This window comes from Paramisgurnus dabryanus, chromosome 4 (genome assembly GCF_030506205.2).
Source record: "Paramisgurnus dabryanus chromosome 4, PD_genome_1.1, whole genome shotgun sequence".
Lineage (NCBI taxonomy): Eukaryota > Metazoa > Chordata > Actinopteri > Cypriniformes > Cobitidae > Paramisgurnus > Paramisgurnus dabryanus.
Window position 1 is genome coordinate 19,095,910 of NC_133340.1, and position 26,564 is coordinate 19,122,473.

Below are 26,564 nucleotides of genomic sequence, written 5' to 3' on the forward strand. Positions count from 1 at the left end.
TAAGCCCCGACAGTGTGATCAGGACCCGACGCGAAGCGAAGGGTCTTGTATCACACTGAAGGGGCTTATTTCCCGATAACTACCGGCTGCCTCTACATTATCCCGCTTATTACACGGCTACTTGCCACATAAGAAAAAAAACTGCACATGAATATGAATTTGAAACATTTTATTGGCATAGTTGTTTTAAATTAACATTTTTATCCTTCCGCGAAACTTTGCACAGATGCATAAAATGATCGTAATACCATTTTTAAGATCCTCTGCTTCATACTTGTCTGTCTCCATTTTTTCTCTTTTAGCCAGTCTTTGAGAAGTTTAATGCCCATTCTGTATTTTTTTGTGTGTTGGCTTCGTAGCTGTCATGCTCTATTTTGTCAAGTTCAGTCTCAGTAAACTCTCTGTGTCTTGTCATTGTTCGTTCTTCTATCCACTGTTTAAATGTTTTGTTTTTTCCGTGCATGTTAAAATTAATGACAAAATGTTCCATTCTAATTGTGGTTGTCCAGTGTTTGTCACAAGATTGCGCCAAACAGTAATCTTTATTGGCGCGGAGCGATTTTAATCGTACAAGTAGTACCGGCTATGCGTTATTACTTTGGAGCGGTTATTATTTGAAAAGAACGAACCTGCAAATGTCTCAACTGACCAATCAGAATCAAGCATTCCAGAGAGCCATGTAATAAAGAGAATTAAATACATATTCAAAAATTATGACAATTGTATTTGCTTCTTTAACTCAACAGATGTTAAATCAATGCTAACTTGAAATGTATACCACGCTCTTGTTCAAAATATCCAAATATAATCAGAAAACAAAAAGCCAGATTGTACAGTAGCATGTAAATCAGAATACAGAGGGAGACCTGAGGAGTTACTTTTGAGATTTAAAACTGAATGTGGTTGATCTGTTGGCTTCCTTATGGATGCCCACAATCTTGTAGAAAATAACAGTTGCATAATCACTTATATATATTTGTCCATCAGGAAAAGTTTTGTCTGAATGGTCTGTAAATCTGATGTTGGAATAGTTGAGATCATCACAGAAGATATATTGTGCTACAGTAACAGAAGCATCATCTTCATCAGATACAGGAGAGGCCAAACTAAAATCAGAATGATCATTTGTGAGCTGAATTTCCTCATGATCACAGACAGAGACCTGAAGTAAAACAGATGAAACAATTAAAAGCAGGGAAGAAGCACACTGGCTTTTAAACCCCTTTTTTATTCAGATGTCCTCTTTGATTTCAAGTTTCAAATTTGCTGAACATTTATGTAATCACTTAATGCAATTTGTATTTTCTGTGCTAAATAGATGTAAATACATCACAATTAACCGGAACCTGCAGATTTGACAATTGAAAATATATTCAAATAGAATTCTGTTTTTGTCTCCCTGTCTCGTCCTCGACCCCGAGGACAATGAGACAAACAGACCCAGTTCCTGTAGCTGTGAAGGTCATCGCACCACTGATCTCCTGGCTGTCCTTCAACGTGATGCCCAGCCGATGCGCGACCAACGACCAACGGCTGAACCAGTTTAATCAGCTTACCCACTTCCTATCCCTACCGTGTCTATATATATAAATATTAATTTCTCCCTAGGGTTTTTTGTCCTTCTAGGAGTTTTTCCCACCGGGTTTTCTTCTAAGGGGGTATCTTCGTCCCAGGGAGAGTCAGCCAACTTGGGCTTAACTTTAATACGCCCGCTTGTACGGTTTATCCTTAGCCGCCATAATCTACTTCTTATACTCTCTTTTGATTTTCTGTGTTCTCCTCTACATCTACTCATGTAAAGCTGCTTTGCAACAATTAACAATTGTGAAAAGAGCTATATAAATAAAATTGAATTGAATTGAAAATCTTAAAGGGGCCATGGCATGAAAATCTGACATTTTCCATGTTTAAGTGCTATAATTGGGTTCCCACTGCTTCTGTCATTAGGAGATCTTATTATAATAATATTGCCCCTTAATCGGCACTATCCAACCACTGCACAGCCATTTAGTGCAGAGAGAGAGAGAAAATAATTCACAGCAAAATTGAGTTTCTATTACAACAAACCACCATCATTGTGATCAGTGTTTGAATTTCATCAGCTCATTTGCATTTTAAAGGACACACCCAAAATGACACACTTTTGCTCACACCTACAAAGTGGCAATTTTAACATGCTATAATTAATTATCTGTGGGGTATTTTGAGCTACAACTTTATATATGTGTTCTGGGAACACCAAAGATTTATTTGACATCTTAAAAAAATATTGTGACATGGCCCCTTTAAATAAAAGCAGATGTTTAATAAGACTTACTCTGGTTTCTCTTAACTGTACATTGTTCAGATTCCCATCTGAGCCACGAGTGACACCACTGAGCTGCAATCCTGATTTATGACACCAGAGGGAGAGAGAGAGCATTTGTGTGTGTGAGTGTTTACAGTGTGTATCTTTAATTAAAAACCATAAGCAGCTGTGCAACACTGAAGTTATTTGACTATGAAGATGCACATTTATCATGTGATAATAAAAGAGAAGTGAGACAACATTATCTACAATGTGTTTAACAGAAGAATGAGCTACCTTTGTTTGTTTTACTCCGCCTGAAGTAAATAAACAAGAGGAATCCACACAACATCAACATCGCAATAAACAACAGAATCACGATCCACATTAAACCTTAAAATAGACCATAAAAATAAGACTGCATTTAGTATTGTTAACAGAAAAACGCAAATGAACTTTGAGCATCAAAAGTCAACATACTTGACTGTGGTTTTGACGACAATAAGATCAGTGAAGATGAAGGTGATGATAAAGATGCGGTCGGTCTGGATGAAGAATGAGTAGATGCTGGTTTGGTGGTGTGAAATGAAGCGGTTGTTGGTGTATTTAATGTCCTCTCTGATGTGATTGAAGCTGAAATCATTACAAAATAGAAAAAGAAATATCTATACATGATGATATTCACATATAACCTCTTTGACAACAAAACAATAATGCATAATCTGAAGCTGTTCTGTAGTAATTTCATTTGTGGTGTGAAGAATGTATTTAAAGTTTGTTTAAAGGAATAGTCTATCCATTTTCCATATTAAACTATGTTATTACCTTAACTAAGAAGAGTTGATACATACCTCTATCATCTTAGTGCGTGCACGCAAGCGCTGTGGCGCGCTGCGACACTTCAATAGCATTTAGCTTAGCCCCATTCATTCAATGGTACAATTTAGACATAAAGTTAGAAGTGACCAAACACATCAACGTTTTTCCTATTTAAGACGAGTAGTTATACGAGCAAGTATGGTGGTACAAAATAAAACGTAGCGCTTTTCTAAGCGGATTTAAAAGAGGAACTATATTTTATGGCCGAATAGCACTTTTGGGAGTACTTTGACTCACCTGAAAAATCCGCTATCCTCATGGGAGAGGGAGAGTGATACTGCGCCGAGTCGAAGTACTCCCAAAAGTGCTATTCGGCCATAAAATATAGTTCCCCTTTAAATCCGCTTAGAAAAACGCCACGTTTTATTTTGTGCCACCATACTTGCTTGTTTAACTACTTGTCTTAAAGCAACACCAAATAGTTTTTTTTACCTTAAAATAACGTTTCCAAAATAGTTTCAGTGGTTCATCCACTCAAAACAGGGTGAATGGCACTTTCACATTCGCTTTGCAGCCCTCTATCGGCCAAAACCGCAGTAAAGAAGTTTCCAACCGTCGGGTAGTGGTCCTGTAGTTCGAGTGAAAACTACAAAAACTTGCTTTACGGCAGACCTACAATCCAATCAGAGCCAGCTATGCTGCAGTATTTACGACAGTGCTAATGAACAATTACGCTTCTAACCTGTAGGGGGAGCAAATAGCAATAACTCTTTAGTGTTGCTTTAAACGTTGATGTGTTTGGTCACTTCTAACTTTATCTCTGTTGAATGGGGCTAAGCTAAATGCTATTGAAGTGTCGCAGCGTGCCACAGCTGCCTAAGATGATAGAGGTATGTATCAACTCTTCTTAGTTAAGGTAATAACATAGTTTAATATGAAAAATTGATAGATTATTCCTTTAAGATAACAAGTGACTCCTTTTTTATCCACAGTATGTAAATATATAAAATTCAACTTTGTCATGTTTAGCTTAGGTCAACTCTATAATCACTTGTTAATACTTTTCATTTCAGGAAGTCAAATGTCTGTTTTTGTCATTTCCCCTAACACAGCTCGTATTAACGCTTCATTGATGTGACGGGTGAGGCGGAAATACAACAGCCTGTGTAAACTAAGAAATGAGCCTGGTGTCATATAATGAAAACAATTTGAATCTAGTAATTTTATGTTCAAAAGAGAGAGGTTTATCCCAAAATGGATAAACTGTCATTAACTAAACTACTCACCCTGGTGTAATTTTAACTGAATGACTTTCTACTATGGACCACAAAAGGCAGTGAGTGACACCCTTATCTCACACAATTAAAGAAAATGGGGACTGAAGCCTAAACGTTTCTTTTTGTGTTCCACAGAAGAAAGTACTGTAGGTCATACAGTTGTGAACAACATGAGAGTGATAAAATGATTACAGAATTGTAATTCTTCATTAAAATTCACTCTAAAATGATACGGACACTCACGTCTCACCTTCAGATACCGTCAGATTGATCGCTGAAATCCACTTCTTATGTGCTGGTTGAGATCCTTTCGGTACATTTCCACACCAGTAGATCCCAGAATCCTCTTCTGTCAGATTAGTGATGGTCACAGTAAAAACTCTTGCAGATGTGTCATCATTCAGAGAGAATCTACTATTTGGATTTTTCCCTCTTGAAACTTTGACACCAGATGTTTCACAGAAAGTCAAATCTTCTCCTTTGCAAAAGAATTTTTCATTATTGATGACACCATAATAATAATGGCATTGAACAGACAGCTGATCTCCTTTTACACCAGAAACATGCGACACTAAATCAGAGGACAAATAAGAGAATTGAGCATAAAAACAGCTGATAACATTGAAATCACATACAGTACACACATCACACAACTGTAAATGCAAGTCTATAGTATTGTATAATGAAAAAAAAAATTTAACCACTTGCCTATTCTGACAAATAGCAAGACTTTTCTGTAGTCATCTAAAATTTATTGACAGCACACCAGTACTGTCCTTTATCTGTTTCCTGCAGATCTGTGATAGTAACAGTGAAAACTTTGGCTCTTTTGTCATCATTTAAAAAAAATCTTTCATATTTGGGTGACTTTTCAGACTCAATGGGTTTATCTTTTTTTCCAATCAGTGTTAGTACGGAACATTCTCCTCTGCAGAGATATTTTGTGTTGTCTATGTAATTAGCATCATATGGGCAGCTGATGTTCACACTTCCTCCCTCATATGATGTGTAGGTCAGGATATCTGCATCTCCACCAAACACAGCTACATGCACAGAAAATGAACAAGCAGTAAAAACACAAAGAAACAGAACCAGACCAACAGATGAATTGCATGGAAGGACAAGTGATAATATGTAAAAATATGAAAAAATTAAATGCTTCATTAAAGAGCAGAACAAAAGTCAGGATTGAAGAAAGCTGATGTTTTAGAAGAAACACTTACTTGATATGAAGATGATGGATAAATGGAAAAGACATAATTTAAGTTTTCCACACATCTGCATTTGTATCTCTTTTTCTCAACTTCTCTGAACATTTACATACACACTTCCTTCACGCCCGTGTGTTTTACTCTGATGCGCGTTCATGAAGAGAGAGCGCCCTCTGCTGGTGGAGTAACATTATAATAATGGTGCAAAAACAAACATAATCAACATACATGCCTGACATTAAAAGAAAGAGAGAAATGGCAAAAATAAAGAAAAATTTAATACTTATAAAAGACTATCTTTTTACAATATATCAGTTGATTTTATTTTTATATTTACATTTAGGAATTTAGCAGAGGCTTTTATCCAAAGCAACTTACAAAGATTAGTACCAATTTGTCACATGAAGGCAATAACACATGAAGTGCTTATGCAAAGTTACAAGTTTCCCAATTCTGAAACATTACCTGTTGAGAGAAAGAGAAAGTTCATTTTTATAGAAGATAGAAAAGCAGTCAACATTTACTTGTCAATGAACATTGGAAGTTTTTTTTATGTTTCAAGAGATGTGACTGACCGGACTGCATTTGTAAGATCATTCCACCATCAGTGAGTAGTGAAGGAGAAGGAGCGGGAATGTAATTTAGTGCCTCTTTGTAAAGGTAATGAAGGCATCATTAACTAATAATTTAATTAATTAATAGACTAATAATTTGAAAAAGAAATCATTTGTATTGCGTATAGTGTCAAACGCGCCCATCCGCGTTTAGCCCGGGGAGTATACCTTGAAAGCTGCGCTGACGCGTGCGCGCGGACGCGGAAAAAAGTATACCGCTATATACTAATAAAAGTATATAGCTGATCACAAGGTTCGGGATGGGGTTGTAGGAATGCAGGAAAGTGCGAGAGTTTGCTGGTGCAGTGCCAGTGAAAGTTCTGTAAGTGAGTAGTGACTTAATTAAACCTGATACAACCTGAGTCCAGTGATAAATTAACTCTCACAGAGTTGATTTCAACACTTTTTTTTTCAACACTGAGTTTACATTGCTCCAAACGTATCAGAGGTAAATTAACACTTTCAAGATTACATTTAAGTTTCATCCTTGCATTGCCACGATCATTTCTCAACATCATTCTACACACTGGCACCTGATAGTGAAGATGTGAGAGTACACAGGGGACCTCCAGAAGATGCAGCCTTCGGATTGAGAACGTACATTGAACGGATTGTGGGCAACGTACGTCAAAAAGCGGGGCGTTTCCCTAAGGCACTGACGTCACAGGAAGGTCCCGATAGCGCGGTACGGCAGTTGCGATGCAACCCTGTTCAAAGTGAAAGAAGCCTAGGGATTTCTGTGTATATGAGTCATGTGTGTTTTTAATACCTCCACAATTTTGCATTTCTTTTGGATCAAATAAGATACGATATGGTGAGTATTTTTAAAGAAATGAAACCTGCTTTTTAGAGCCAAATATCTCCTTTCATAACAAAATGCAAAAAAGTTATTTTCTCCTTTGTTTGGTCATGTAACCTTCACGACATTAACACTGCTCAGTTTTACTTAATCTTTGAGTCTAAAATACTTTGGGTTTATTAAGGTCTGTTTATCAGTAAATGCATTTGTTTTTAAGGTTATTTCTAAATTAATTATACAAACACAGCAGTTGGTTGCATATGTGCGTTAGCTGTATTAGGCAACTCTTTATTCATTGCTGTGGTCTTGGTATTAGACTCATTTTAGACATCAAGTTTCTGCTCTAATAATAACGACTCCAATGTGCATACAGAATCTTTAGGTAAACAAAATGTCGTCAGTCGAAGAGGAGCTTCTGGAAACACTGGATGAGCTGGACGAAGGGAAACTTAAGAGATTCAAGTGGTATTTAAATCAAAATAAATCAGTTTCAGCTGATGATCTGGAGAATGCAGATGTCACTGACACAATGTATAAGATGATGGAGAGTTTTGGACCAGAAGGAGCAGTGAAGATCACACAGAACATCCTGAAGAAAATGAAACACCTTCAGATAGCTAAACAATTAGAGAAGGAAGGTAATATTGGAAAGCATATCATTATGTTCAAGCTGTACAAAACAAGTTGTAGGATTTTTTCTTGAAAGTTGCAAACTTTAAATGAAACAAAACATCAACATCTAAATCTTTTTGTATGCACATGACAGGAAACACACTGGTCTGTATAGTAAGGGAATAGTGTTTTCTACAGCAATATATTTACAGATCATTAAAAAAATCTTTTTATAACAGTTTTATAATAAATGAGTAGCAAAAGGGTTCTTAAAATATACAAAATATGTGTATTTTTTAAACATTCACAGTAAATTACCTGATGTTAATTTATCACCGGTCTGTGTTCGTATGGGAACCACAAGCAGGGTTTTAAAGTACCGTAACACTGAAGCAGTGTTATGCTGCGTTCCAGGCAGGTTTTTAAACCCGTGAATTACGACTTCAAAACCACGACTCACGACTCTATGCGTTCCAGGCAGCCTGTAACCTGTGTTTTTACAACCTTCTACCTGTGAAAGTGCAGTGGAACGGCAGTCAAACTCGTGACTTCCCACCCGTGAACTCATACTAGATCGATGTACTCCCAGTTCAGAGTCGTGAGTCGTGGTTTTGAAGTCGTGATTCACGGGTTACCGGTTGCCTGGAACGCAGCATTAGAGTTAATTCAATTCTCAACTTCATATTATGAAAATCTGACTTTTTGTGCTATAAGTGAGTCCCCAGTGCTTCTATCAACCTAGAAAATGTGAAAAAGAACAACTTAGTTTTGGTAAACCATTCTATGCAAGCACGTGAAATTAGCTCCCCTTGAAATTTGGCTCCCCTTGTCATTATAATAATATCACTTCTTAACCATGGCACTTCCATTTAGTGCAAAGATCAGCTCATTTGCTTTTAAAAGGACACACCATCCATTAAAGGGCCCATGGCATACAGAGGTTAGCACTGCTACTTTGTAGGTGCGAGCAAAAATTTGTCGTTTTGGGTGTGTCCTTTAAAATGCAAATGAGCAGATGAAGCGCAAACACTGATCACAATGATGGTGGTTTGTTGTAATTGAAACTCAATTGTGCTGTCAAGTCCTTCTTTTCTCTCTCTTTCTCTCTGCACTAAATGGCAGTGCTGTGGTTGGATAGTGCACATTAAGGGGGCGGTATTATTATAATAAGAGCTCCTTATGACATCATAAAGAGGGCCAAATTTCAATGACCTATTTTTTGCTCACAGCTACAAAGTACCAATGGTAACCTCTGTATGACATGGGCCCTTTAAAGTCCATTAAAATGAGAATAATCCTGGAATGTTTTCCTCAAAAAACATAATTTCTTCTCAACTGAACAAAGAAAGACATCAACATTTTGGATAACATGGTGGTGAGTAAATTATCTGGATTTTGAAAATGCACTAATCCTTTAAGTTGGTGTCCCCAGAGTGCATATGTAAAGTGTAAGCTCAAAATACCTCACAGATAATGTATTATAACATGTTAAAATTGCCACTTTGTAAGTGAGAGCAAAATGTGCCGTTTTTGGGTGTGTCCTTTAATATGCAAATGAGCGGATAAAATGCAAACACTGATTCCAAAGATAGTGGTTTGTTATAATTGAAACTTAATTGTGCTTTCAATTTATTTTTCTCTTTCTCTCTGCACTAAATGTCAGTGTTGTGGTTGGATATTTGCAGATTAAGCAGTGGTATTATTGAAATTGGACTTGCTACCTACCTCACAAAACAGCTGAAATTTGAACGATTTAATTTTTCACATTCTTGCAGAGAATGGTTTAGAAAGTTGGGTTGTTCAACAACAAAATAACAGGGTTGTTCTTTTTCACGTTTTCTAGGTTTATAGAAGCACTGGGGACCAAATTATAGCACTTAAACATGGAAAAAGTCACATTTCCATGCTATGACCCCTTTAACACCCTGCCGGTGGTTCCAATATGAACACAGACCGGTGTTAAATTGACACACGGTGAATGCACTGTGTTTAAACGAGAGAACAGAATGTAACAATCCTTTAACATTCACATGGCCAAGAAACGTTTGTATAACGTTAATAAGAATGTTAGCAACTTTCAAGGAAACTTCTTAGAACTTATTTTTGTTAGCTGGGAATGTTGGCAAATTATTTAATCTGTCTTTAATTTTTTAGCGCACAATGATATGGCTCAGGTTAGAAGCCCTTCTCAAACTGGAGTTTGTGTTGATGTCATTGGTCAAATGGGTGCAACTGTAAATACTCCGGTAGTCGCTGGTAATGTTATCTCAGGACCAGTAACCTTCAACCTCAGCACAAACACTTCAGGAGTCGGTATGATCACAAAACTATAAGATTGAATCTAGCATGATATATCACCACATAAATTATTAAAGTTTGTATATATGTTAAACTGTAATGCTTTTTAGCTGAACTTTCTTTCTGTTCTGTAACAGGGCTACAAAAACCCTCACTGGATGAGACATGTGGGAATCATGTAGAAAAACACAAAAGTACACAAAGTCTCTTCTTTATAGTGTTGTCATACATGTAGTAGACATTTGCTAGGTTGCTAGTTAATTCATAATAACTTTGCCATTGCTTTTCTCTGAAAATTCTGTGTTCTTGTTTTGTTTTCAATAGAGGGAGATGTCCTGAAACAGCACAAATCCAACATGAAGGAGAAAACAGAACACATTTTTGAGGGCAAAAAAGAAAACAAAACACAGCTCAAAAAAGTGTTCACAGAGCTGTTTATAGCCGAAGGGGATATAACAGATGTTAATAACGAACATGAGATTATAAAAGTTGACAGAGCTTTCAATACCCCCAAATTTAAGGACACACCAATTGACTGCAATGACATTTTCTGTTTACTGAGACAAAAGAAAAAGGAAAACATTGTGCTCACCAAAGGCATCGCTGGCATTGGAAAAACCTTCTCTGTGCACAAGTTCATTCTGGACTGGGCTGAGGGATACGCCAATCAGGATGTAGATGCAATGTTCCTGTTTCCATTCAGAGAGATCAACTTGATCAAAGATAAACAGATCAGTTTTCATGAGTTTCTGCTTGAATTTCATCCCGAACTCAAAGGACTAAACGATGAAGAGTTGTTTAAAAGTTGTTCGCTTGCTTTTGTTTTTGACGGACTTGACGAAAGTCGCCTTCCACTGAATTTCAACTGCAGTCCAGTGACCTCTGTTAATACAAAATCATCTGTCGATGCCTTATTCACAAACTTAGTTAGAGGTCATCTGCTTCCATCATCTATCATCTGGATAACATCAAGACCAGCAGCAGCCAATCAGCTGCCTCCTGATTGTGTAGGTTTGTTCACCGAGGTGCGAGGATTCAATGACCGGCAGAAGGAGGAATACTTCAGAAAGAGAATAAAAGATAAAACTCAAGCCTCTGAAATTATCAAACACATTAAGACGTCTCGTAGTCTCTACATCATGTGCCACATTCCTGTCTTCTGTTGGATCGCCGCCACTGTACTTCATGAAATTCTCATCAAGAACAATGGGGAGGACATTCCCACAACCCTCACTGAAATGTACATTCACTTCTTGCTGATTCAGATGAACATGAAGAACCAAAAGTATGAAGAAAAACATGTAAGGGAACGTACAAAGCTGCTGGGAACAAACAAGGAGATGATTTTCAAGTTGGCCAAACTGGCATTCGAACAGCTGAAGAAAGAAAATATCATGTTCTACGAAGAAGATCTGCAAGAATGTGGCATTGATGTAAGTGAAGACTCTGAGAACACGGGAATGATCGCCGAGATCTTTAAGAAAGACTCTGTGCTTCATGAGATAAAGGTTTATTACTTTGTACATCTAAGTGTCCAGGAGTTTTTTGCTGCACTTTACATATTCCTCTGCTACCAAAACAACAATATGGACGAGCTCGGTTTGTTCCTTGGGAAATTACGTCCCCAAAAAAACCTGCTGTATGTTTTGCTGAAAAAAGCCATTGATTATGCACGGGGAAACGATAGGGGACATTTTGATCTCTTCCTTCGATTCTTGCTGGGCATTTCTCTTGAGCCAAATCAGAAACGCCTCACAGGCTTGGTGGTCCACAAGGAGGACGGTAAAAAGTGCATCGCGAAAACAATCCAGTACATCAAGCAACTGCAGAACAACGACAAGTGCCCGGATAAATCCATCAACCACTTTTTTTGCATCCTCGAGCTGCAGGACAGATCTCTGTACCATCAGATCAAGAAATATCTGAGTTCAGAATCGGTCCAAAAGAAGGAGATATCCGCCTCAAACTGCTCAGCACTCGTCTATGTGCTTATGATGTCAGAAGAATTGCTGGATGACTTTGACGCAAAGAAGTTTAATACGACGTACGATGGACGAAGAAGACTGGTGCCAGTAATAAGATGTTGCAAAAGAGCTCTGTGAGTCATTTTGTATGAAGTCTAGGGTTGTAATAGAACACAAAATTCACAGTTTGGTATGTGCCTCTGTTTTTTAAGTCATGGTTCATTTCAATTTCAGAACAGTTAGGAAAAAAAGGCAACTCATAAAATAACTTGCCGTTTATTATTTACATATGTAAATCAGCATCAGAAGTTTACATATATTACAAACAGATTCTATATTTTAAACAGAATCTGCTTGGTTTAAATAAAAGAAATAAAAAGAAAATATAATAAAAAATATAATGAGAGAGTAATGGAAATAATAAAAATGGCCATGCCAACATGTTATTGTAAACAAATCCTCAAAATGCTTGTGCCGCATCTGGCGACCACACAGCAAATTTGGGCCTAGTTTGCAAAACCCAGTAAACAGGGGAATGGGAATTGCCTAACCAAGGGCACACTCACATTCAGCACAGTTGGGGTGAACTATGACCAAGCGCGATTGTCCTCACCCCCGCACTGTCTTGCACCTTACACTGTGCTTTATTAATCCAAGACTGCACATGCTTTTGTCATTAGAACATGATTGTTTTGAAGAAAACAGAAGTAAATCACTTTTTAACACTGGAGCTGATTGTAATGATGTAAAGATTTTGACTTTTTGTGTCATTTGAGTCTCTCACATGCCTAACATGTTGCTTAGTTAATTTATTATTTATGCAACGGTTTGGTTTGGATAGTGTGAGTAAGCCCAAACTGTTTTGTTCAAAAGAATCCTCAATTGTGTGGTGTCATTAAGATTATTTTTTCTGCTCTTAATCCCAATCCCAACTATTGATCTGGCTGCTTCCGACAGACACCCACAACAGCTAAGGAAAGCAGCGAAAAGTGAAAAATTTAAAAAAGAAGAGTGACTTGTACAACCATGGCACATATTTATTAGTCAGTAGTAAACTTCTTGCCGTCATTGCAGGTTTTCAGACTGTGGACTGACAGAAACATGCTGTGAAACAGTGGCTTCTGCTCTTCAGATAGAGAACTGTCCTCTGACAGAGCTCGACCTGAGTGATAACTTCCATATTGCTGCAGGGGTGAAGCTCCTCTCCGCTGGACTGAAGAGCTCACACTGTAAACTAGAGATACTGAGGTCAGTTCTGTTTTAGGAAATACATCATCAAATAGTACAGTGTCACTCATTGCGGTGAGGGGCATCATGCACAAAATTTCTTTGAGGGGTCACAGTGTGCACAGCTGCCCTTTCAATTGTAAACATAATGATTAATGTCATTTAGTAGAATCCCAGATACCAAGCAACCATTAAAACAATGTTAAAAATAGTTGATTTGTCAATTTTAAAGGGATAGTTCACCCAAAAATGAAAAAAAAAAGTCATTAATGACTCACCCTTATGTCATTCCAACTCGGAAGACCTCCGTTTATCTTCAGAACACAGCTTAAGATGTTTTAGATTTAGTCAGAGAGCTAACACTCCATTGAAAATCTAGTATACTGTCCATGTCCAGAAAGGTATAAAAACATCATTAAAGTAGTCTGTGTGATATCAATGGGTTAGTTAGAATGTGTTGAAACATTGAAAATACATTTTGGTCCAAAAATAACAAAAATTATGACGTTTTTCAGCGTTGTTTTTTCTTCCGCTTTGGTTGGAAAAGCGTGCACGAGACTAAAGTCATCTTCACTTATCTTCATTTTTGGGTGAACCATCCCTTTAATACCATTAAATCAATATCACATTTGCACCCTCCATTAATATTGAAAAATATTGAAATTTCAACAAACAACCATTAGCGTGATCAGTGTTTGCTTTAGTTGGGCCCTTGACTCAATTTTTTATCCAATCTTTATTTGTTCTCTTTTTATCACCTCTCAATTATGGGTAGGTTTCTTCAAAAGTACCAAATTTTGAACATTTTTGTGAAGGACTTTTGTAAGAAATTAGATTCGGGGTGAAAATCAAAACATACACTGAGTTTAACTAAGGGGTTTTATAAGTTAGGTAAGAGGGCAATGCACACAGAGATTGTGAAATTCTTATGCTGATGATATATTATCATTAAAAAAATGCCCTTTGTGGTCTCACATGATTAACAGAACATGGTTTTGAAATGGTTTAATGCAGACTGAGCTGGTGTAATCTCACTGAAAAGAGTTGTGAGATGCTCTCTTCGATTCTCTCCTCAAACTCATGTCTGAGAGATCTGGACCTGAGTAACAATGACCTGCAGGATTCAGGAGTGAAGCTCATCTCTGATGCTCTCAAGAGTCCAGACTGTAAACTACACACACTGAGGTATTTATCTCTAGATACTGATTTACTGATTTATAACTAAAGAGGATGAACTGACTGATGTTGATGTGTGATCTCTCTGTAGATTATCAGGTTGTATGGTGACAGATGAAGGTTGTTGTTATTTGGCTTCAGCTCTGAGTTCAAATCCATCATCACACCTGAGAGAGCTGGATCTGAGCTACAATCACCCACAACACTCAGGACGCCAGATGCTCTCTCAGAGACTCAACAAACTCATGTATTGTAGTTGGTGCATGTTTTTATTGTTTTGGACAGATCTATTAGGTGATATTCAAAAATATGTATTTACATGGAATTATTGGAAATAACCACTAAACATCTAACCTTTTTATGTGGAACATATTTTAATTAATAAAATATTAGCTACATTGACATCATTTGTGGTGTTTAGAGACAAAAATGTCTGCCATTTAATACTCATTTTCTTTGGTGGGTTTCTAAAATCTTCCCTAAAATTTGCAAATATGTCAGCGCGTTTCTCAAAATAATGCATGCAAATAGGCAGCTCAACACCACGAAACAGAGAAAATCTGTAATCATGATTTTTTTTTTTAATATTTGTATGTCTTTAATGAATAAGCACATACTTCTTTCCTTTTGCTTTCTTTTATATACGTCTGCTTTTCTTTATTGTGACAGATACAATTTTTGCTTTTGCAGAACGGAACCTCGGGGGGAGTGTTTCATCAAGGCAGGGATAAGAAAGTGTAAGTCTCTTTCTCTTCATCTCTCTGTCTCTCTCTCTCTCTCTCTCTCTCTCTCTCTCTCTCTCTCTCTCTCTCTCTCTCACTAATGTAAATTTCTTTGTCTCACAGATGCCTGCGATCTCACGCTGGATCCAGATACAGCACATGTTGAACTGTGTCTCTCTTCCGGAGACAAAAGTGTGACTCACACCAATCAGAAACAGCCTTACCCCGATCATCCAGACAGATTTGAGTCTTATCCTCAGGTTTTGTGTAGAGAGAGTCTGACTGGACGCTGTTATTGGGAGGCTGAATGGAACGGTCCAGAGGGGACGATAGGGGTGACCTACAAACACATTCTCAGGAAAAAGGATGACCTTGGTATGGTGGAGGCAACCCCAGAGCTTGGAAACAATGATGTTTCATGGAAACTGACCTGTGGAGTGAGATCATCTGTTTCTCACGATCAAAAAGACATTGAAATACAGATCCCAACTTCTTGTTTCTCTAGAGCCGGAGTGTTTTTGGACACGGAGGCCGGCAGACTGTCCTTTTACAGTGTTTCTGACACACGCACACTTACAAATCTGTACACATTCCTTGTTTCTTTTAAAGAGCCTCTCTATGCTGGATTTAAGGTGGACAGTGGCACTTTGTCCTTGTGTCAGCTGAAGTAACACCGATAGCAATGAAGAAGACAGAAAACATTGAATCAGTGTTGAAAATTGTTGCACAATTGAGTTTCAATTTCAACAAACCGCCATCATTGTGAATGTGATCAGTGTATGCATTTCATCAGCTCATTTGCATTTTAGAGGACATACCAAAAACAGCACATTTTTGCTTGCACATACAAAGTGGCAATTTTAGCATGCTATAATAAATTACATGTGGGGTATATTGAGCTAAAACTTCAGAAAAACATTCTGGGGACAACAAATACTTATTTTACAAAATATACATAATATGAACTGGTCACTCCTCCCAGAATGTTTTTGATGTCTATAAGCTAATGAGTTCAATAAGATTCAGTTAATGATTTAAAGTGATTCATTAATAATCAACACCTGCTGTTAACAAACACAATCAACAAAAAAAGATGAACAATAAGATGTGACCCTAATAGTATTTAGTGGTGGTTTCCCGAACAGGGATTAGCTTAAGCCAGGACTAGGCCTTAGTTTAATCATGCTTTACTAAAAAAATTACTTTTGTGCATTTTGAGGCAAAACAAAAGACACTGATGTATTTTAAGATATGTCAGTGCAAGTTATTTTTAGTTTGGACAGCTCTTACATTTACTTTAGTCAAGTCTAATCCCTGTCCGGAAAACCGCCCCATAGTGTTTACTGTAGTTGGGCTCTTGACTCGACTTCATACAGTGCTTTTTGGTCTCCTGTAATATGTTACAGTAAATTACAATATTGAAATGCCAGTTCTTATATAATAAATATGTAAAAATGAGTAGTAAAGTAACCGGTAACGCTTTAGATTACAGCCCGGAAAGTACTGCGTAAGTACAGCAAATTTACAGCGTATGTTTCTGTAATTATAGTATACTTATGAAGTACGTACGTGTAATTATAAGGGAACAATTTATATTATTTGGGGAATAAAGGGGTAACAACCAGGAAAAATACAAAAAGTATATGCAGTAAAGAACTGTGTAAGTACAGCGAATTTACAGCGTATGTTTCTGTAATTATAGTATACTTATGAAGTATGTACATGTAATTATAAGGGAACAATTTATAATATTTGGGGAACAAAGGGGTAACAACCAGGAAAAATACAAATTATATATGCAGTAAGTATTTTATAACTAAGGGCTAACTATTTTAATATTACATGGTATGTATGACTGCTAAAAATGTGGGAAATTACAAGTTATCAATACAGTAAGTAATTCATAACTTCGGACTAACGATTCCAATATTAGGCCTACGTGATATGGCGTAGGCTACATGCAAAACAATCTTAATGTGGCAATGTGGAGCACAAAGGAAACTACAAATTAAAATGTCCGACTACGCCACCCGGAATCTACCGGGAAAATTTAACAATAAAGCACGAAGGTTCGTTTGCCATAGATGGGGCGAGGAGGAAACAACGCAAAATTAAAAATATAAAGTCTTTATTTTACATATTTAACAAGAACAAAAATAATAATGATAACAATAAAAAAAAAAAAAAACAACAGACAAGACCAAAAGACAATAGAATTTAAAGTGGAAGCTGGTCAGCAGGGAGCGTGTACCTTACACACCGCACTCCAAAAATACCACAGCAACGTTCGTAAAACACTGCAAATTACCAAACAACCCTTGGTGAACTTTAGCCCACAACCAACGTCTCTCACTTTAAATACATTCAAACAAAATACAATTCAACCAAATAACACGCTCATAAAATATACAACAATAACCAAAACAAAAAAAACAAAAATAAATCTCAACGATTTATTAAAGCAAACAAAAATCCACAAACAAACGAACAACTAAGTTACGGTCAAGCTCATCCCAGCGCGACCAGAGGGAAAGACATACCGCAAAGAGTTCAATACGGAATTTCCTTTTTAAAATACCATCCTCACGCAGGCAGATGACCAGGAAACGCAATTACTGCTTTCGAAACACCGGTTCGGTGTAAGGACTTGAACTCAGCCGTGGTCGCCATGCGCGTCATGAACGTGTGGTACAATTAAAATAAGGAATCGAAGCCCAGGCAAGGCAGCAGTGCAGTCATCTCAGACGAGTTAAATTCCGCCCCATTTACTAGGTTGCGGACACCCTAGAGGTGTGCATGTTACCTGTCAGGCACAGAACACTTCATTAAGTTAAAACACACACACACACACAAAATAACGACTATATGCTACATACCAAAAGGGATCCAAAATTTATAAAACACCGCCACAGCGATGAGACAGCCCACGGAGCGATCATTATCCTGCCAGCAACATATCACGTTAATTAAAAACATTAATACAAACACGAATTTACGAATACAACCAACACTTACCATCCATTCATAAAAACCCGCGTCCACCGAAAGGGCGGTACCGCTGGATGACGCTTAACGTTCACAACCCACTCAGAGTTCTTATAGCCTCTAAAGTGTTCTCTAATTGGTTCCTGGATTTGCCACACGTCAACCAATAACTACGCTATACGTCATCCTGCTACATTCTGTTTGAGAGTAATTTAGCGAGAACACACACATTCACTGAATTTGGCTCGATCACACTCCTCTCCAAATATAGCTGGTGCGTGGTGATCGCACTGGCGTCATACATGGATTCTGCAAACTGTGGGTCTTCATTCAATCATAGTCATACACCACATATATTTTTGGAATAATATAGGTAGGCTATTAAAAAATATTTAGGCATAGTCTAAGTATTTTTTTAAACACGGGGATACATATTTTATCATTTCATGATGCATGATGATGGAGATTACTAAACAACAAAACTTGAAATACAGTTAATGTGTTTATGCTATTTATTAGTACGATACTATTTTCTGTAGTTACTGTGTAAATATAACATTGTTTTGTGTTGTTACAGTCTAAGTCAATTTTTACCCCCTTGTTTCACGTAGTTACAGAGTAAGTATAGCATCTGCGGGCTGTAAATTAAAGTGGCACTTGTTACACCCTTGTTTCATGTAGTTACAGCGTAAATACAACATCTGCGGGCTGTAAATTAAAGTGGCACTTGTTACCCCTTTGTTCCCAAAATATTATAAATTGTTTCCTTAAAATGACACTTGTGTACTTTATAAGTACACTATAATTACAGAAATGTATGCTATAAATTCGCTGTACGCAGTACTTTACTGCATATATTATTTGTATTTTTCCTGGTTGTTACCCCTTTAATCCCCAAAAATTATAAATTCTTCCCTTATAATTACATGTACGTACTTCATAAGTAAACTATAATTACAGAAACATACACTGTAAATTCGCTGTACTTACGCAGTACTTTCCGGGCTGTAATCTAAAGCGTTACCAATTAACCTGCTATTTTATGTTTCAAACAGAGATGGTGACAAAGTTGCAATAAGTAAATGTCTGGTCATTTCGGATTATGTTATGGAGATAAAAAATTATGATCAGGGTGTTTTGGTAGTTTGCGTGTATAGCGTGTTTTCTTTTTCTTTATTTCCCTATGGCATATAAGATCTGACCCAGCCAACATTGCAAGGTGGGGCTCATGTGGGCCAAACATGGGCTGTATATGTGGGCCCTATGTGGGTTTGTCCACAGGTTCCATTATGGCCCCACCTGGGTTAGCCCACATGAATTTGATATAGAATCTAAGAGAAGCTTATGTGGGACCCAGCTGGGTTTACATAGGATTCATATTGCCCCCACCTAATGAAGCACACATGCTCAGTTGGTGCTGGACTGGTACCTTATTATGTAACAATTATACTTTTAATGCTTCATTGTAATTTACCTTATATATTTATTTCAATAATATATTTGATTAAAACTGATAACAGATAAAAGCACATCATTTCAGATTGGTAAGTATTCGTTTTCATCATGAAAATTCAACAGTTCATTCATCTATAACATCACAAAGCATGATGAAGGAGGTGCAATATGAGAAATCAAATTTAAAAAATGTAGAGGTTCAATATATCTAACTACTTTATTGTAACACTTTCAACACATTAAAAAATCATCAACAATTCAACACTGCTAATGCAGATAATGACTAACAATTAACCTAACACTTAAAATAAGCATTGAAAGAAGTCAAACTCTTAAAATACTTGGACTCAAAAACAACACAAACATTGGTCACTTAATTCTGATCATCATTTAATCTTTGCTCAACTGTTTTATGAAGCCCTCATTGCCAACTGTGCAAATTGAAATAAAATTAATATTTGATCAATTCATAGGCAGGTGAACATTATAAATATCAAAGTTAAACAATAATGCCTTATAAAAATGTTTTATACTGATCATCATATCTGTTGTATTATTTGTTCTTTGTATTAAAGTGACAATCAACCAAAACACATATATTGCCCATGTTACAGTTTTTCTTGATTGCTTTGACCTGGTTAAAGAAACCAGGACTCAGTTTTCATCATCACTATCTCAGCAGAGCAGAAGACACGTCTTGCAAATGATCTCTTAATACAGTTTTCAGACATTTCTCATCGTGATTGTTTATATGCATTTAAAACCCGCATTTTGAGGAGCTGGACGATATATCAATTGTTTGGATGACACGCGGGTATTGTCGTTTATTATAGCTCAAATGAGCACGTGACGCGATATTCTTTATGCTGCTGAATGATCTCCGTTTCAACGCAGTAAGTGACGAGCTAACTTACCTGATATCTGCTTCAGTCCAGTTTGCTGACATTTCTCGTCGTGAATGTTGTAAATCCCTCATTTTAAAGAGTTGAACCAACTTCATGTTGCCATCCCTGCTGAAAAAAACAGCATCAAACCAGCATAGACCAGCATGGGAATTATGCTGGTTTAGCTGGTGGTCACCGGCATACCAGCACCAAAACACAACATATGCTGGTCTTGCTGGTATGACCAGCATGGGATGCTGGTGCTGATGCTGGTTTGGTGCTGGTTTAGCTGGTGCTAATGCTAGTGCTGATGCTGGTTTAGCTGGTGTTCACTAGCAAACCAGCACCAAAACACAACATATGCTGGTCTTGCTGGTATGCTGTTTTTTTCAGCAGGGATATGACACGCGCGTCCTCACGTGCGTCATTGTTTATGCGTCTCATTTATCATTTCCTGATAACAGCTTCAATCTAGTTTGCAACATTTCTCGTGGTGAATGTTTATATGCATGTTATCTCTCGTTTTAAGGAGCTGAACCATAACTTTTGTTGTGAGGATGCGCGACACACCCATTACGGCATTGTTTCGGCTTCTTGTTCACACAGAGGGTTTTCCGTATATCTGACTAGGTCCTCTTTCCGGCAACGATCCCAGAAGATTAACGGGACGAGTTTGTGTTCACACAGACGCTTGTCTGGCAATTTTACGGGTATTTTCTGGGACCAAAGGTCTGTGTGAATGGGGTTTCAGAAACTTACTAGGTTAGTATGAACTCACCGAAGCACCTGTTTGACACTCCTTCACACAAATCTTTAAATAGCAATCAGTCTGTAAGACTTATAAAAATGTTGCCATGTCTGTGTTGTTCTTTGCCAGCATGGATGAGGTCTAAGGCGTTCCACCTCTCTCGCCTTCTCAATGAGTGGTTTGGGGTACATTCTTGCATTATGGTGCTGTTCCTCTGAGCATATTCCTCATTTTTGAATCCCATAAGCAGGGGTGCCCAACCCTGCTCCTGGAGGGCTACCGTCCTGCAGACTTCAGTTCCAACCTAGCTCCAATACACCTGTCTGTAATTATCAAGCAACCCTGAACACCTTGATTAGCTGCTTCAGCTGTGTTTGATTGGGATTGGAGCTAAAATCTGCAGGACGGTAGCCCTCCAGGAACAGGGTTGGGCACCCCTGCCATAGAGGAATACTTCAGTGCTTGGAGGTGGAAGGTTTATGATCACCATCCTTATGAGCAAAGCCATTGCAATGACTGCTGCTGCCCAATAAATAGGTGCAGAGGAATGTCAAGGTTGGATAAGGCATACAAGATAATTTTTCCCTAGGTGCATTGCAAGAGAGGATATTGAATGTGATGTGGATGAGGCCATGTGGCCCCATCGTCAAGACAGAAGAGATATCAATAGTGGATATTTCTTATACTCCAATATATTTTACTGTACTTTGGTTTACATGTATTCTCTGTAATATTTACAGTATTTCAGTTTTCAGACATGGTTTGACAAAAAATTCTGTCATGGAATCAATAAAAAATGCATCAAAGCATTTCTTATTCTGGATCCATTTTTTTTTTTTGCAAAAAGGCAAATTTGACACAGCCAATATAGAAAGACAACAAATGGCACTGGCAATAGGCTACATGGACAGAGAATGGTGCACTGATTCGCACTGAGTATTTTGTATTTGTTGTCCACTGTGTAATGATTGACTGAAAGAGCTCATATACTTGTGTGCACGTTGTGTTGTTTGAAGGCAAATTTAGCTTTTGTTGCATATTTTAAATGTTTTAGCGCGGTTAAAGCAAAAAAATTGTCATTTTGACCATGAGAGCTACTGTTTAGGCCTGTGCGTTAACTATTTTGAAAATGTGGAGTTTGAGTTGACGGATGCATCAAAGCAATCAAGAAAAGCTGTAATATTATGGCTGCAATATTGAGCATGTTGTGTTTTACTTTTGTATATTTCTAAGGTTGTTAAATTTTAAATACTGTTGAGTAGTTTAATGTGCATCAACGCATCATATTCTCTAAAACAAAGTGGCTAGACAGGCTTGGCTAGACCGGCTCATTTCAGTTTGCTTCATAGAGTTCAGAGGCTGCATACTTCGAAAACCAAGTCCCGTCTTCAAAGTCTGCATCCTTCGAAAGGATTCAGCCTTCGAATTGCGATGCTCTCAAAGATAGGTATGTTAACCTTGCAATTTTATGTTTCAAACTGAGATGGCGACAGAGAAGTACAAGTTGGAACATGCAGGCTCTTCATCCGACTTACAGAAAAAACACTTAATATGTAATATCATGGATAATCAAAGAAATCTAAGAAATTATGCAGTGATAAAAACTGAACATTCAACCCAAATGTTTTCTGGGTAAATGAGCCAGGGAATAAATGTCCCTGTTGGACTCTGAAGGATTTCTGGGTAATTGAACTGTAGCATAAACCGTGTTTATAGTCTCAGAGGGGTTGGTGGGTAGATTATTGTTGCCATTAACACACGATGAACAGGTACAGCAGTCGGAGTGGCTTTTCACATCATGGGGTCCTTCATAGATGCTCTGAATAACATAAATATTCTAGGGGTAAGAAGAAAAACGTATCTCGTTAAAAAGATGAGGCTCATCATCATGCATAGCTCAGTGAGTATTGTGTTAGCAGCGCAAAAGGCCATGGGTTCAAGGAACACACGTACTGATCAAATGTAAACCTCTGCACTGTAAGTGGTTTACCAAATGCATAAATGTAATGTAAATGTAAATATTTCACATTAGCACCCACACTTACGTTTTCAACACAATCTTGGGGTGTGTTACTGTTGATCTGTGAGGAATAATGATCTGTGGAAAAATCAAGATCTCAGAACACTCAAAACTACAAAACGACTGACAGCTATCACAATACTGCATGTGTTTATGTGTATTTGAGCAGGTCAAGGTTTACTTTTCTTCTTGTTTCTCTGTCTACGGTACATGAAGAGTGAAAGTCCAAACAGAAGAAGAAGAATCACTGTTACTGACAATGAGATCATTGGTGGCAAATCTGCAAACACAAAGATTCAGTCAAGTTAAGCTTAGTTAGACTCCTTTAAATATTAATACAAATTTGAGTTTTTACCTGAATTTTTTGACACAAGACAGAAACTTGATGATGATGGTGATGAAGGTGGTGATGATGAAGCCACAGTCTGAGTGTTGACTGTGTAATGGTAAGATACTGGTGACATTGAGCTGATAGTTGTTGTCTTTGTAGTCGTTGTTATCACAGTTAATAAACCTCCATTATCTAAAACAACATCATTCATAATCATAACACAGATTTATACTGTACAATATGCATTAAATGTGAATTCTTTACATTTTGAATTACATCCATTTTTTACCTGTGTGTAACATTGTTTTTTATATATGTTTCACTGTATTGTTGTTGTTTAAGGATAGTTATTATATTAGTTATGATATAATGTGTCTATAGTGCCAATTGTAAACATCGTCTATATTTGATTGTATGAAATGTGTTTGTTTTATTTGAAAGGTATACCTAAAGATAATGTTGCTATGAGTGTGCACTTTCTATCAAAATAAAATAGATTTTAAGACTTCTATATATTTCTAAATAAAGTTTAATGATAGTTGTTAAATCAAGAAATGCCATCAGAGATGGGTCAGCAGTATGATATCCAAACTACTGTGTGGTATTTTAAGCTCTATCTGCAGAGGATGTTGTGGTTTCTGCTTTGTCATCTCAACGAGGGTCTTAACAGATACTGCAGTAATACCAACATGCATGTAAAAAATCGACATACTCACACGCAAACACAGACCTCGTGTTTTCAGTTTGGTGTCTATTTGAATATATGTGATATAGTTTTCATATGTATTTTTAAGCAACATCTCTGTGTGTTTGTTTTATCACATGTGTGTGTTTTTCTCTGACTTACCATGTTTAAAATTCAGATGAACCTCTCTATAATTATCAGTACGTCCAGGGCCTGTCACTATTGCACACCAGTATTTGCCTTCATCTGATGGTCTCAGATCAGTGATGGTGACAGTGAAGATGTGGGCTGTTGAGTTGTCAGTCAGATTGAATCGCCTGTCATAAGGTTCTTCTCCGGATTTAACAGGTATGTCTTTTGAAAGTATTGAACACTTCCCTCTGCACAAATACTTATCATGTTTTTCATATCTAGACTCATATGGGCACTGTATATCAACCTTCCCTCCTATATTTGCAGTGAAAGACAGGACCTCTTTTGTCTCACATTTCACCACTTTTATGCAGATAAGAAGAAGAAGAAAGAAGAAAGAGAGAGAGAGAGAGAGAGAGAGAGAGAGATATATATATCATTACCAATTTTGTCTTAACACTATTCAGGGCAAAGTTTTGAACAGAGATATTTTGGATAGCAACACTCAAACTTACATGAATCTATTCTAATAATCAAATTAAACATGACTGAAATTTGCTAGAAACTTACCTGACACGATGATCAGTATGCTAAATACAAGAGCTCCATCAGTACAGAACCGAATCATTCTGATCTGTGTGCAATAATGGACACCAGTAAAGATCTCTCTCTCTCTCTCTCTCTCTCTCTCTCTCTCTCTCTCTCTCTCTCTCTCTCTCTCTCTCTCTCTCTCTGTCTCTCTCTCTCTCACACACACACACACACACACACCCTCTTTATCTCACATCTTCTCTCTTAAATGTCTGGTGCTTCCCCTCTAATGAACCATTACAATATTTATTAAATAAAGCCCTGAATTTATGTAAAGATATGTAGAGGTGATTCATGTAGTAAAGTGACAAAGTTAACCACAAGGTGTCAGATTTGCAGTAAACTTCACGTCGATTTGCAGTGTCAAGGGTATCGTGTTTAGTCATGACTTGGTTGAGTCATATAGGTTAATGAGCAACCTATATTTATAACATTTTACAGATGTTTTAATCCAAAGCGTTTAAGCAACATTGGTTTGTGTTTTACTTGTTGCTAGCAACATCCTTTACTAATTTGGCTGCAGGAATATGTTTTATGAGAAATTAGCTAAATATGTATGAAGATGTTTGCATAGTGAAAGGCGAACAGAGTACACAGCTTCATTACTTGAGTAAAAGTACAGATACCCCTTGCTAAATTTTACTCAAGTACAAGTAAAAGTACTTGAGTATCTAGAGTACTAGAGTACATTTCCTAAATATTGCATTACAGTGCACATTGAACCACGTGAGATGATTGACAGCTGTACAGCAAATGATAAAGCTCTCAGGTCAAATCTGACGAAAATCAGGAAGAGGACACACTTCTCACTACGTTTGCTGTTTGAGGTCTTCAGATCGCATAATTCAGTGGAAATTTTATTCTGTATGACTAAATATTTTACTAACATGTGATAATTAATCATTATTTCTCCAAATATTCCTCTGGTGGATTCTGTATAATTTATGTATTTTAACACAAATAAACCGGAGAAGAAGAGAATGTATGTTTTACAAGTTATGATTTCTTTTCAAAATAACGAACGTTACAGATTTATTATTTTGCACTCCTGGCATAAATTAAGAAATTAATGTCACTGCAAACCAGTTTAATCATAAACCATGCTCAAATATCGAAGCTGGAGTCTTAAACCTGTGTTGTGATGCCGAGTTTGTCCAGATCAAGTAAGGGTGTGATGTTTTGATGAGTAATAATTTTGAACAACAATAATCAAGGATCACCAGTGATCCCTGTTGCTCAAGGGGTTGAATTTTTGTAGGCGGTCATGATGTTTTGTTTTGGTAAACACAGCAAACACTTAAAACGAAAACTATCATTAAATTGTTTAGAAAATTGAAATAGTCTGGCGAGGTGGGGCCATGTGTTGGCACATTCCCGGGATGGACCTGCTACGTCTTCATCCATTTCGTCCATGTATTCGTCTTTTATCTTAATCATCTGACCATAGTGACTTTGGCGAAAAGCTGAAGGTGATTGCTGATAGGCTGTCTGAATCAGTGGCGCCTGCAAAATCCAATCACATTTGAGAAAAGGGAAACAGCAAATTGAGGGTTTCCGAGATTTTTCTTTTTCCTTTCTTTTTTTAGAAGTAATGGTACTTACGGTAGAAATATAGTGGAGTAAAGAGTACACACTGCAAAAAATGACTTTCTTACTTAGCATTTTTGTCTTGTTTTCAGTAGAAATATAAAAAAAATCTTAAATCAAGATGTATTTTCTTGATGAGC

The 26,564-nt window shown here is 37.2% G+C and overlaps 2 protein-coding genes and 1 long non-coding RNA gene across 4 annotated transcripts in view; 1 reads left to right on the forward strand and 2 right to left on the reverse strand.

Annotated features, from left to right (window-relative positions):
- Positions 1 to 210: 210 nt before the first annotated feature.
- LOC135760457 (uncharacterized) lies at positions 211 to 3,037 on the reverse strand. Its single transcript, XR_012336612.1, has 4 exons — positions 2,768 to 3,037; positions 2,585 to 2,680; positions 2,318 to 2,388; positions 211 to 1,162 (listed from the first exon to the last, which is right to left on the reverse strand). It is a non-coding gene; the product is annotated as an uncharacterized lncRNA (long non-coding RNA).
- A 3,885-nt stretch (positions 3,038 to 6,922) lies between these two features.
- On the forward strand, positions 6,923 to 16,237 carry nlrp3 (NLR family pyrin domain containing 3). The gene is made up of 10 exons (XM_073814471.1): positions 6,923 to 7,022; positions 7,381 to 7,645; positions 9,774 to 9,932; positions 10,055 to 10,111; positions 10,242 to 12,015; positions 12,956 to 13,129; positions 14,123 to 14,293; positions 14,376 to 14,531; positions 14,975 to 15,021; positions 15,130 to 16,237. The coding sequence occupies exons 2-10, from the start codon at positions 7,399 to 7,401 to the stop codon at positions 15,675 to 15,677; spliced, it is 3,333 nt and encodes a 1,110-aa protein (XP_073670572.1). The 5' UTR covers positions 6,923 to 7,022; positions 7,381 to 7,398; the 3' UTR covers positions 15,678 to 16,237.
- Positions 16,238 to 19,746: 3,509 nt separating this feature from the next.
- Positions 19,747 to 26,564, reverse strand: part of LOC135760542 (uncharacterized) — a 35,547-nt gene continuing 28,729 nt past the window's right edge. Inside the window, exons 1-6 of one of the 2 annotated variants that reach the window (XM_065274560.2) lie at positions 24,817 to 24,918; positions 24,277 to 24,609; positions 23,454 to 23,621; positions 23,280 to 23,378; positions 23,124 to 23,176; positions 19,747 to 22,915 (exon numbers count right to left, since the gene is read on the reverse strand). In XM_065274560.2, the coding sequence (XP_065130632.1) occupies positions 22,691 to 22,915; positions 23,124 to 23,176; positions 23,280 to 23,378; positions 23,454 to 23,621; positions 24,277 to 24,609; positions 24,817 to 24,874 (936 nt within the window). In that variant the 5' untranslated portion in view covers positions 24,875 to 24,918 and the 3' untranslated portion in view covers positions 19,747 to 22,690. Of the gene's footprint in view, positions 22,916 to 23,123; positions 23,177 to 23,279; positions 23,379 to 23,453; positions 23,622 to 24,276; positions 24,610 to 24,816; positions 24,919 to 26,564 lie in introns of those variants that run through there. The other variant, XM_065274559.2, reaches the window with a different exon arrangement.

What these genes read in the sequence shown, in the direction of transcription:
- nlrp3 (XM_073814471.1), top strand. Translation starts at nt 7,399, where the DNA reads ATGTCGTCAGTCGAAGAGGAGCTTCTGGAAACACTGGATGAGCTGGAC. An exon ending in TGTAAACTAGAGATACTGAG is followed by an intron (nt 13,130 to 14,122) that starts GTCAGTTCTGTT and finishes GGTTTAATGCAG; the next exon opens with ACTGAGCTGGTGTAATCTCA. An exon ending in CAAGGCAGGGATAAGAAAGT is followed by an intron (nt 15,022 to 15,129) that starts GTAAGTCTCTTT and finishes TTTGTCTCACAG; the next exon opens with ATGCCTGCGATCTCACGCTG.